This window comes from Ranitomeya variabilis, chromosome 3 (genome assembly GCF_051348905.1).
Source record: "Ranitomeya variabilis isolate aRanVar5 chromosome 3, aRanVar5.hap1, whole genome shotgun sequence".
In the NCBI taxonomy this organism is placed as follows: Eukaryota; Metazoa; Chordata; class Amphibia; order Anura; family Dendrobatidae; genus Ranitomeya; species Ranitomeya variabilis.
Genome location: NC_135234.1, coordinates 688163553 through 688176315, shown reverse-complemented (window position 1 = coordinate 688176315; position 12763 = coordinate 688163553). Strand labels below are relative to the sequence as shown.

Here is a 12763-nt window from a genome sequence, read left to right as displayed (position 1 = left end):
AAAAAACAGAAAATAAAAAATAGCCGAATAAGAAACTGCTGAATAAGAAACCAACTTCAGCATCGTGTTCAGGACTGACATTCCTTCCTGGGCATGTATATACTCCCCCCTGCCTTAATCACGCCCTCTGGTGAAATTTCTGGGCATGTATACACTCCCCTTCTCGGCATGTAGTCACTCCCCGCTGCTTTAATCACCCCCCTTTGCAGAAATGAAGACGCCCTGAAATTTCTGGGCATAGTAACGCCCCCCTCCCTTTGTCACGCCCCCTCCCTCACTATTGTGGTTTTAACCAGGCCCCCAGGTGCCATACTCACGCCCCTCCCTGAAATTTTCAGGCATGTTGCCGCCCAGAGCTCCTCTTCTCTCCACCCTGCATCTTCAGCTGTTGCTTGGCCGTGATTGGTCAGTTTGCGCCACGTGACTCCGTAGCCTCGCCCATCCCTACTATCTACGACATGCCGACAATTTTCAGAACAGGGGCACTATGGCTGGGAGTGGTATGGGTGGGAGTGTGGCGGACTGTGACGCCTGTTGCCCAGCCCCGCCGCATTCAGCAGCACCTGGATGCCCTGCAGCCCTTCCACCACCCCGTGTATGTGCAGCCTGTGAGAACTCTCCCATCCTCCCCTCAGCTTCGCTCTTTGCCCCTCTCTCCACCACTATCAGTCCTGGCTGGGAGGAGCGGCCGCTGTCTGGGCTGGGGGAGGCGGGTACATGGCGCTATTCTGCCCGCAGCCACTCAGCTCCGGAGTAGGTGGGTGACTGCTGCCCTTTGCGGACTCCGGAGCCGCCACCCACTGCTCCGTGTTACCTGCGGCGCAGGAAGAAAGCTCTGACACCAGTAGCCATGGCAGCGGCCGAGCAGGGAGCTGGGGCAGCGGCCGAGCAGGGAGCTGGGGGAGCGGCCGAGCAGGGAGCCGGGGTGCCGCTGGTGAGCGCCGTCACTGTGTTCTCCCTGGCCGCCTGCGCCGCACAGCTGGCTCTGGGCTATGTGCTGGCCCAGCGCCTGGGGAAGAGGTGCTCGGCCGCTGACAGATGGGTGCTGGTCTGGCTCTTCTATGACGCCATTGTGCACTTCACCCTGGTGAGTAGTGTGCTGTGTACAGCGCCAGGAGGGATGGAGCCTGATGTGCTGCAAGGAAGGCAGAGATTCGCACTGCTGCCAGCAGGAGGCGACTGTATGTGGAGGAGAACGTGTATTGCACTGCTGCTGGGGGAGAGCGCGCAGCTGCTCATAATTACTAGTGATGAGCGAATATACTCGTTACTCGAGCACGCTCGGGTGACCTCCGAGTATTTTTTAGTGCTCGGAGATTTCGTTTTTTTTGCCGCAGCTGAATGATTTACATCTGTTACCCAGCAGAAGTACATGTGGGGATTCCATAGCAACCAGGCAACCCCCACATGTACAATGGTGTTCAAAAGTCCTGCATAGGCGTGAAGAAAACTATATGTTTCATACTTCTGCATCTCTACAGTGAAACTGGTGGAACATATATGTTTTTGTAACTCCTCATTGTATGCCATACTCATTTTTGAATGTCCCAAGTGTATAAATTGTTATGGTATGCGCATTTTTGATAATTTTTTTTACAGCATAACCATACCTACACCAGTACAGTGTGTAGAATGGTGAACAGGTTTCTAAGTTCATTAACTTCCAATGCAAGTTCACACAGACTTAAATTTTACTTTAAGATTTATTATTTTTTGTTTAATTCAGAGTCCTGAAAAGGGCCTTTAGAGTGCATCTTTAGCTTCTAATACTTTATTGGCCAGCCTTTGCTCTTGAGCACCAGCTTGCATCTCTGTGGCATTGAGTGAACAAGCTTCTGCAGATGTTCACGAGTGATGATGTGGTTCCAGGCCTGTATCAGAGCCTCAATCAACTCACTCTTGGTCCTTGGCTGTTTTCTAGATATCTCTAGTGATACCTTGTGCCACAAATTTTCAATTAGATTGAGGTCCGGGGACTGAGCTGGCCAGTCAATAGTAGCCACCTTGTTCTTTTTTTTTTCCATTCCGTTACTGTCTTAGCTCTGTGACAAGGAGCATTATCATCCTGGAAGATATAATCCCCTGAAAACAGGTGTTGAGCAGAAGGAAGCATTTTCTTATTAAGGATGTCTATGTATTTTTTTGCATTAACCATACCCTCCACAATATGAAAACCTTCCAACACCATCGGCTGCCATACAGCCCCAGACCATTACGTTCATCGGATGTTTCACAGAGAAGCTCAAACACTCTGGCTTGTACTCTTCATGTGGGAACCTTCTCGCATAAGACTTGCCATCATTTCCTAAAATGCAAAAAGTGCTTTCATCACTAAATAGCACTTTTTCCCACTCATCCTTCCTCCAGTTTAAATATTTCAATGCCCACAGTTTTCTCCTTTGTCTTTGTATGGCTGTCATCAATGGCTTCTTTCGGGCCTTGCACCCTCTCAATCCCGCTTCCAAACATCTCTTCCTAACAGTTGATGTTGCTACCTCAATATTGCACTTTTCTTGCCATTCTCGCAGAAGCTGAGGAGAGGTGAGCTTTCGATTGGCAAGGGATGTTCTTATCAGTTCTCTATCCTCCTTTTTGGTTGACTTTCCGGGCCGACCAGATCTGGGCCTGTCCTGGGTAATTCCAAGCTGCTTATGTTTCTGCAAAATTCTTACGACTGTACTCTGATTACAGCCGACCTTCCTTGCGATCTGGGGGCCAGTATAACCCTCTTCATGTAGCACCACAACTCGCACACGATCCTCCGCTGACAAAAATCTGAAGGCTCCCATCATAAAACTCTGCAGTATGATTCACTAGATAGACCAACAGATAAAACAAACAAACAAAGCAGCAGATGTGATGCAATGTAATGCAATGTGACTGGCTGCCATATCCAGGTTATGATTGGTCACAAGAACCTCATCTGTGATTGGCTAATTTTGGATCTGAAGCTGTACAATATTTAGTTGTGCTTTCAATTCCCATATTGTTGCAATAATTTCAGGCAAAACTGCTTCAAAAGCTAAAAATATTACAGGGAGAGAATGCAAAATTGAATTCTGAACAAAACCATATATAATATGTCATATTAGCATCGAAGATATTCAACAGAAAACGTTTAAAACTTGAAAAATCAATTTATCCTATGCATATGCAGGACTTTTGAACACCACTGTACTTCTGCTGTCTAACAGATGTAAATCATTCAGCTGCGGCAAGAAAAACGAAATCTCCGAGCACTAAAAAATACTCGGAGGTCACCCGAGCGTGCTCAAGTAACGAGTATATTCGCTCATCACTAATAACTGTGTCTGCCTGTAAACTGTTACATTTGGATCATGCAATCATTAGCCGGTCCGACCATCCCGGTCCATAGTCGGACACTGGACTTGGGAGTCAGCGCGGTAGACTGGCCACTGGTGACCATTAGTTATAGGCTTAGTATAGAGTTGCACACTGACCGCCGATGTCACTACTGACTGATATCCAGCGAGACGGCGTTCACTCTCGGACCCCCAGGGCTTGTTGTGCACACACTTCTCACCCTAAACTCAAGGGTTAGAAAAGAGCATCACATTTTCTATCCACGCCATACAGAAAATAACAGACTTATTCCACTGGGCCTATATTATGGAGGTAGTTTTTATAGGGAAGAATTGGCGCTTGCAGAACTGTGTTGTATCTTGTGGGGAGGTGTAAAAATGTATATTCACCTGTGTTTAAGAGGTGGAGCTGGAAACCCCAAGATGACTGGGATCCGGCTGTTAATGTTGTCAGAAGCTATATATTGTGTATTTTATACAGGAGGATATTGACCAGCATATTCCTGTCTGTGCTTCCAGGAGGGGCCCTTCGTTTACCTCTCTCTAATGGGGACAGTGGGCACGTCTGAGGGGGCCATGGCTTCTCTGTGTAAGTATATGGATATAGCACCTTCATCACTACTGGAGGACGCTGCAAACCAGGGCTGTGGAGTCTGTATAAAATGGACCGACAACTAAAATATAGAATACATTGGGTACAGTAGTACAATGCAGGATGTGCTGCAAATGTTTTCATGTTGTGAAATGTCCTATAAATGTCTGTTCTGTTCCTGATCTCAGGATCTCGGCAGTTAGTGGAGATGAATCCGTGCTGCACTTTATGCACATGCTCAGTAGTGACCAGGGCTGTGGGGTCGGGAGTCAGGGAAATTGAGGAGTCTGAGGTTTGGCTTACTCTCGCCACAGTCCTGCTGCAAACGTGGGTGATCAGGACTAACACTGGATTCCCAAACTGAATTCAATTAATTGATACACTGTCATGGGCGACATGTCACAGGAGTAACCTCTGCATCGTCCAAGGAGGCAGAGGGTCCACTAGTGGAATTGTGCACTATGATGACTTAACGGACTGTGAAGTGCCCATGTATTGTTCTCGTGCAGGGGCCTTACTCTCTGTGTCTGCTGCTGCACCCTGTATTCCTCACACTGCAGACACGTGTATGTATGTTTGTGTATACCTACAGTTGTACTTAACAGTTTACATACCTCGGCAGAATTTTTGCTTTCTTGGCCTTTTTTTCAGAGAATATGAATGAGAACACCAAAACTTTTCCTCCACTCATGGCTAGTGGTTGGGTGAAGCCATTTATTGTCAAACTACTGTGTTTTCTCTTTTTAAATCATAATGACAACCCAAAATATGCAAATGACCCTGATCAAAAGTTTACATACCCTGGTGATTTTGGCATGATAACATGCACAGAAGTTGACACAAATGGGTTAGAATGGCTACTAAAGGTAACATCCTCACCTGTGGCCTGTTTGCTTGTAATCAGTGTGTGTGCATAAAAGCTGTGTGAGTTTCTGGGATCCAGACAGACTCTTGCATCTTTCATCCAGCCACTGACTTTTCTGGATTGTGAGTCATGGGGAAAGCAAAAGAATTGTCAATGGATCTACGAGAAAAGGTAGTTGAACTGTATAAAACAGGAAAGGGATACAAAGAGATATCCAAGGAATTGATAATGCCAGTCAGCAGCATTCAACTGTGATTAACAAATGGAAAATCGGGCTGTGTGGAAACAAATCCACGGTCAGGTAGACCAACAAAAATGTCCACAACTGCCAGGAAAATTGTTCGGGATGCAAAGAAAAACCAACAAATAGCATCGGCTGAAATACAGGACTCTCTGAAAACTAGCGGTGTGGCTGTTTCAAGATGCACAATAAGGAGGCACTTGAAGAAAAATGGGCTGCATGGTAGAGTCCCAGAAGAAAGCCATTATTGCGCAAATGTCACAGTATCTCGCCTACAATATGCAAAACAGCACAGAGACAAGCCTCAAAAATTCTGGAACAAGGTAATTTGGAGTGATGAGACCAAAATTGAACTTTTTGGCCCCAACCATAAATGTTACGTTTGGAGAGAGGTCAACAAGGCCTATGATGAAAGGAACACCATTCCTACTGTAAAGCACGGAAGTGGATCGCTGATGTTTTGGGGATGTCTGAGCAGCAAAGGCACAGGAAACTTGGCCAAAGTTGAAGGAAAGATGAATGCAGCACGTTATCAGCAAATACTGGGGGCAAACTTGCACTCATCAGCCCGCAAGCTGCGCATGGGACGTACTTGGACGTTCCAACATGACAATGATCCAAAACACAAGACCAAGTCAACCTGTCATTGGCTACAGCAGAACAAAGTGAAAGTTCTGGAGTGGCCATCTCAGTCTCCTGACCTCAATATCATTGAGCCACTCTGGGGAGATCTCAAGCATGCAGTTCAGCTAGACAGCCCAGGAATTTACAGGATCTGGAAGCTTTTTGCCATGAAGAGTGGGCAGCTTTACCTTCTGAGAAAATAAAGAACCTCATCCACAACAACCACAAAAGACTTCAAGCTGTCATTGATGTTAGCGGGGGCAATACACAGTATTAAGAAGTAGGGGTACGTAAACTTTTGATCAGGGTCATTTGGATATTTTGGGCTGTCATTATGATTTAAAAAGAGAAAGCACAGTAGTTTGACAATAAATGGCTTCACCCAACCACTAACCATGAGTGGAGAGTAATCTTTTGAGCACAACTGTGTGTATATATAATTATTTTTTTCTGCTACTCCTGTTTTGCAAATCAGATTCTCTTGTGTGATGTTGCTGTCTTGCTTGGCAGGGAAAGAGTATGGAAAAGCAGACGAACGTTGGCTCCATTCAGACCCCACAATTGTATCACTGGAGATCCTCACCGTTGTTGTGGATGGGCTGTTGGCTGTAGTGTTGACATATGCCATAATAAAGGATAAGTACTACAGGTGAGAGTGACCTCTCAGTGCAAGTCATCAGAGCAATATCTTTGCTTGTTTGAATATTTATTGTCTGAATAGTACTTTTGCCCCATCTAGTGGTGGAATTTGGGTAGTACAGAATTACCCAGGACCAGCTTTCCCCCCCAGGCTCCATGATGGTTTCTGACCATAATGTGATGACCATGTGAGCTTTATGACAGGATCAGACCTTAGGGCATATCCTAGTAATGTACTGAGATCACCCAATTAAATTAGCAGTGCACTTCACTGAAGTGACATGGATTCTTTTTACTTCTAATCTTCTTGTTTTTCAGGCATTTCATACAAATCACACTTTGTGTGTGCGAGTTATATGGAGGATGGATGACGTTTTGTCCAGACTGGTTAACTGGAAGCCCGAATCTCAACACCTCCAACTTTCTGTATCTGTGGGTTTATTTAGTGTTCTTCAATGGCATATGGGTCGTAGTTCCCAGCCTCTTATTATGTCAGTCCTGGGTGCAGCTTAAAAAAGTTCATATTGGCAGAAAACCTGTTGGAAAAAAATCAAGATAAGAGTATGGTGCAATGTTTGACTCTTTGTGACATTATTTCCTTTTTATTAATTGATGTAATTTTATATTCTTATAAAGATGATCATTTAATACACTTGTTTTCACACATCTACTTTTATTCTTTTTTTATGTTTCTATTTTTTATTGGAAATTCGCTTTTAATTGAGAGATGACATAGGGCCGTTTCATCATTTGCTTTTATTATTTTAGTCCCCTTTCTAGTTTTGTGTTGTATTTTTCGCTGATTGTTTTTGTGCCAAAATCTTCAAAATGACTCGTGCTTCATCAATTTTGAGCAAAAACTAAAACTGTGCTCTATTTTTGCCTTATACCTTTTTTGCACTTTTTTTTTTTTAAGAGCAAAAAAATGGAATGTTCTGTTTAAAATGTCAGACAAATGGTGCAAAAATTTATCGGTTACATAAAATTATTCTGGGGGTACTGGACTAAAAAAATCGCTATTAATAAATGTGCCACAAACCTGGAAAACCACAGTCACATTAGCTAACAAAAAAAAAACAGGCTTAGAAATAAAAAGAAAAATTAAGAGTAGAATTTAACCGAAATAAAAAAAAACAAGAAAGAGCAAATGCAATAATGAATCGGGCCCTATAAGTACCTGTCTTTTCACACAAAAGCTTGGTATTGCTGACCCCACTGTAAGTGGAGGAAGGAGTAAGACAAGATAATTATTTTAAAGAAAGGGATTTGCAGATCATATGATCCATTAAACAAGATTAAGTTGTTTGTAATTAGTAAAAAAATACGGAGATATGTCCAATTTAGATAATTATCAGTGTGCAATCTGAGATTACAATGTCAATGAATAGAAGCTTTTTTTTTTTTTTTTGCAGACACAGTCCACAAAGTACAGACATATGACCAGACCCATAGACTATAATGGGTTCGTGTTCCATCCATGAAAATCACGGACGTAAAAAACAAATGTTTGACTGAGGCCTTATACAAATTGCAGACAACAACCTTTTTATAATGAGTTCTATAGTAACTGCTGGCCATTTCTGTTGCCCCCTTTGTATACTCTACAGCAGACTTGGGCAAAGTTCAACCCATGGGTTCTAATTGGCCCTCAGGCCAGTACAGTCAAAGGACTCGAAATGGTGGCGTACTGCACCGTGTCACTAACCCCTTGCCTAGTGTCCCAGTTTTGACTACAGTGGTGTAACATGGTGTTATCTGAGCCTTGCTGCACTGTTCAGCCTGTGCTACTGTGTGTCTCAAGGCAGCAGGAGCAATGACGGTACTAGATTCACTCTGCTGTGAGTGATAGGAAAATTATGAAACCATAATTACTTCCCCTTTAAAACTACCCCGATCCCTTTAACTGTCCTCTTGATAGAGTAGAAAAACCTCAATCCACATACTGCATAGACCGGAGCAGGTGAACAGGGTTAGGTGAGTATTCTATATTTTTATATACAGTTGGGAAAATAATTATTTAATGCCGATTTTGCATGTTTTCCCACCTACAAAGAATGGAGGGGTCTGTAATTTTTATTGTAGGTATACCTCAACTGTAAGAGACAGAATCTTAAAAAAAAATCCAGAAAAATCACATTGTCATTGATATGCATAGTCAATTTCCATTTTATTGTTTGAAATAAGTACTGTACTTGATCACTTACCAACCAGCAAGAATTCTGGCTCTCACAGACCTGTTAGGCCTTGTTCACACTATCCTTTTTTTGCTGCGGATTTTTCAGGTCCTGATTTGGAAAACCCGCAGTGCAAAACCGCGGTGGTTTTCCCTGCGTTTTTTTGTGCGGTTTCTCCTGCGGATTCCACTGCGGGTTTCCAACTGCACATTCCTATTGGTGCAGGTGGAAAACCGTTGCGGAATCCGCAGAAAGAATTGACATGCTACTTCTTTTTTTCCGCAGAAAATCAGCGCGGATTTTCAAGCGGAAAAAAGCAAAGTGGGCACAGCGGATTTGGTTTTCCATAGGGTAACATTGTACTGTACCCTGCATGGAAAACGTCTGCGGATCCACAGCTGCAAATCCGCTGCGGATCCGCAGCAAAAACCGCAGCGTGTGAACATAGCCTAAGTTTTCTTTTAGAAGCCCTCCTACTCTGCACTCATTAGCTGTATTAATTGCACCTGTTGGAACTCGTTGCCTGTATAAAAAAGAGACCTGTGAGAAGGCAGCAATTGTTGACACAATTATTAGAAAATGGAAGAAATGCAAGATGGCTGTCAATCTTTCTCGGTCTGTGGCTTCATACAAGATCTTGCCTTGTGGGGTAAGGATGATTATGAGAAAGGTGAGGAATCAGCCCAGAACTACATGAGAGGACCTGGTCAATGACCAGAAGATAACTGGAACCGGAGTCTCAAACATTCCCGTTACTAACACACTACGCCATCATGGATTAAAATCCTAAAGAGCACGTAAGCCACGCCTGTAAATGTCCAGGCCCGTTTAAAGTTTGTCATTGACCATCTGGATGATCCAGAGGAGGCATGGGAGGAAGTCATGTAGTCAGATGAGACCAAAATAGAACTTTTTGGTATCAACTCCACTCGTGGTGTTTGGAGGATGAAGAAGGATGAGTACAACCCCAAGAACACCGTCCTAACCATGAAGCATAGTGGGGAAAACATACTTTGGGAATGCTTTTCTGCAATGGGGACAGGACGATTGTACTGTATTGAAGGGAGGATGGATAGTTTCATGTATCTCGAGATTTGGCCAATAACCTCCTTCCCTCAGTAATAGCTTTGAAGATGGGTTGTGGCTGGGTCTACCAGCATAATAATAATTTTATTTCTATAGCGCCAACATATTCCACAGCACTTTACATTTTAGAGGGGACTTGTACAGACAATAGACATTACAGCATAACAATAAGCACATAGATTAAAACAGATACCAGGAGGAATGAGGGCCCTGCTCGCCAGCTTACAATCTATGAGGAAAAGGGGAGACACAAAAGGTGGATGGTAACAATTGCTTTAGTTGTTCGGACCAGCCATAGTGTAAGAATTGGGTGTTAATGTAAAGCTGCATGAACCGGTTATCAGCCTAAGTATGTAACAGCACAGACACAGAGGGCCTTTAAATGTATGAAGCATGTGAGAACATGATACGAAGAACCTGGTTATGGTAAAAATTTTGAATGGGCCACACAGGGATAGTTAGGTTAATGCGTTGAGGTGGTAGGCAGTCTGAACAAATGCGTTTTTAGGCCATGCTTAAAACTGTGGGTATTGGGGATTAATTGAATTAACCTGGGTAGTGTATTCCAAAGAATTAGTGCAGCACGTGAAAAGTCTTGGAGACGGGAGTGGGAGGTTCTGATTATTGAGGACTTTACAGACAGGAGCACAGCTGCATTAGCAGAGCTCCTGGGTGTAAAATGATTTAACCCCTTCAGATGGATTTACATCGTGGGACGTGACTGAACTACGGAAGGTATGGGATATTGTTGATTTTTTATTTTTCCCTTTAAACAGAACGAGGGTCTTCAGGTGGATTAAGAGTATAATAAAATATTAAAACACCCTGTGTCTTTATTTCATTAAAATACTTTTTAATAATGTGTGTGTGTTTTATTAACCATTTCGTACTATTGGATTAATAATGGATAGGTGTCATAATTGACGCCTCTCCATTATTAACCTGGCTTAATGTCACCTTACAATAGCAAGGTGACATTAACCCTTCATTACCCCATATCTCACAGCTACATTACCTTGAGAAAGCGCTGTTATAGACATGCAAAACGTGCGTCGGGGTTTTTGGGGGCATCCACGCCCGAGTTTGGAACCTCCCTGCCTTTGGTAAGCACTTTGTTTCTGGCCGATATACTGATAGAGTGATCTTAGAATCCTGGCTGGCTTTTTTTTTTCTTTGCTTACCTTCTATGTGCAATATACTACCTCACTTGCACCTTATCTAATGCGATTTTTGCACAGAGTGGGCAGGGATAATCAGCAGGGTTCCTTCTTTTCTGTTTCAATTTCCTGCAGATACTTGTTTTTTGATGTAATGGATTTAGTATGTTGATTTTTTTGAAGTACAAATAAATTTACTATTTTTATACCTAATGACTCCTATTTTCTCCGTGTGATATATAGTAATCATACTGTGTGGTGGGAGGAGCTGCCGGGTCATCATAGTGTGTGTGTGTGAGGAGTAGAGGTGGCATCATATTGTGTAAGGGCCTTCATACAATATGGAGTAATTTTATGGCTGTAGAACATTTTCTCATAAGGATTATAGATTATCTGTTGTAGCAAGGCCAGGTAGGCTAGGGTTAAATCCTAGCTCGGCAGGCTTTGATTTCTGCACCTGGCTAGCTCTGCATATAAACAGGCTAGGTGTTCATCTAAGTCAGTCTGCTGGGGAGGCTGAGCAGACTGGATGTTGATGCAGGGGCTGACTGGCCCAGGTGGCAAAGAGGCAAATGCCCCCCGGGCCGCTCCCCCAGCAGCTGTTCAGGGCCAGCTGCCTGGTGGTGGCTACAGCCACACAGCAAATTGTGCGCAGCCATGTCTGCTGTGCTGTGACGTGGCTGGCAGCAGACACAGCCGCATCACAGTTAGCACACACATCTGTGCTGGGGCCAGGAGCTATGCTTGACTGTCACCTTGACGGCTGCGCAGCTACTGCTCCCTTCATGTTCTCTATACTTCCAGGTTAGGTGTTGGGCATGCGCGATGGCATCCTCACGCACACGCCGACATGACCCGGATGCTAGAAGCAGAGAGGCACTGCAGGGGAGCGACTGGTGAGGTAAGTATGAAGAACTTTTTTGTTTTCTTTATAAAATAAATTTTATGGTGGGTAACTGCAAGTTATGAAGTGGGGGGTGTAAGGAGGCTGCACATGATGGAATTTGGGGGTTAAAGGAGACTGCACATGATGGAGTGAGGGGGTAAGTGGGGCTGCACATGATGAAGGTTGAGTGGGGCTGTACATGATGGAGTGGGGCTGCACATGGTGAAGGGGGAGTGGGGCTGTACATGATGGAATGGGGCAGCACATGATGTGGGGGTAAGGGGGATTGCACATGATGAAGGAGTGGGGCTGCACATGAAGTGGGGGGTAAGGGGGACTGCACATGATGAAGTGTGGGGTAAGGGGGACTGCACATGATGAATTGGGGTTAAAGGGGACTGCACATGATGAAGTGGGGGGTAAGGTGATCTGCACATGAAGTGGGGGGTAATGGGGACTGCACATGATAAAGTGGAGCGTAAGATGGACTGCACATGAAGTGGGGGGTAAGGGTGACTGCACATGATGAAGTGGGGGGTAAGGGGACTGCACATGATGAAGTGGGGGGTAAGGGGACTGCATATGATGAAGTGGGGGGTAAGGGGACTGCATATGATGAAGTGGGAGAAGGGGACTGCAGGACTGCACATGATGGTGTGTCTGATGTGGGACTGCTCATAATGAAATGGAAGGGGGATAGGGTGCTGCAAATGATGAAGGCGCACTGCAGATGAAGTGAGGGGGTGATAGGGGACTGCAATGAATGAAGTAAGGGGAATGAAGTAAGGGGACTTCAAATTAAAGTGGGGGGACTGCAAAATGATAAATTCAGTGTGAGGGACAGGGGACAGCAATTTAATTGAGGGTGGGGAGAGCAAATGATCAATTGAAGAGGGGGTGGGGAGAGCAAATGATGATCTAGGGGAAGAACAAATAATGAATTTTAAGGGTGGGGGAGTAAATGATGTATTGAATGTGGGGTAGAGCAGTTGATAATGAATAGAGGGTGAGAGAGAAAGACATGACAATGAATTGGGGCGGGAGGGGCATGTAACTATAATGAATCGGGGTTAGGGTTAGAGTGGTAGGTACATAGTGGGGGGCATTGAGGATGAAGTGACTGGTAATGAATTGGGGGAAAGAGTACAGGTGCTAATTAATTTATATATTAAATGG

At 44.3% G+C, this 12763-nt stretch overlaps 1 protein-coding gene across 2 annotated transcripts; it reads left to right on the top strand.

Annotated features, from left to right (window-relative positions):
• Positions 1–484: 484 nt before the first annotated feature.
• Positions 485–6951, top strand: EBPL (EBP like). Of its 2 annotated transcripts, none has more exons than XM_077298097.1 (4): positions 485–595; positions 3843–3912; positions 6156–6294; positions 6603–6951. In XM_077298097.1, exons 1-4 carry the CDS (start codon positions 488–490, stop codon positions 6841–6843), a joined length of 558 nt encoding a protein of 185 aa, XP_077154212.1. In that variant the 5' UTR covers positions 485–487; the 3' UTR covers positions 6844–6951. The 2 variants fall into 2 exon arrangements, with proteins under 2 accessions (XP_077154212.1, XP_077154211.1); XM_077298096.1 differs by lacking the exon at positions 485–595 and adding an exon at positions 787–1087.
• The last annotated feature ends 5812 nt before the right edge of the window (positions 6952–12763 follow it).

Excerpts from the sequence above, each read along its gene's own strand:
- EBPL (XM_077298096.1), top strand. The coding sequence starts at position 851 with ATGGCAGCGGCCGAGCAGGGAGCTGGGGCAGCGGCCGAGCAGGGAGCT. Across the intron at positions 1,088-3,842 it reads CCATTGTGCACTTCACCCTG|GAGGGGCCCTTCGTTTACCT; the intron begins GTGAGTAGTGTG and ends CTGTGCTTCCAG. Across the intron at positions 6,295-6,602 it reads ATAAAGGATAAGTACTACAG|GCATTTCATACAAATCACAC; the intron begins GTGAGAGTGACC and ends CTTGTTTTTCAG.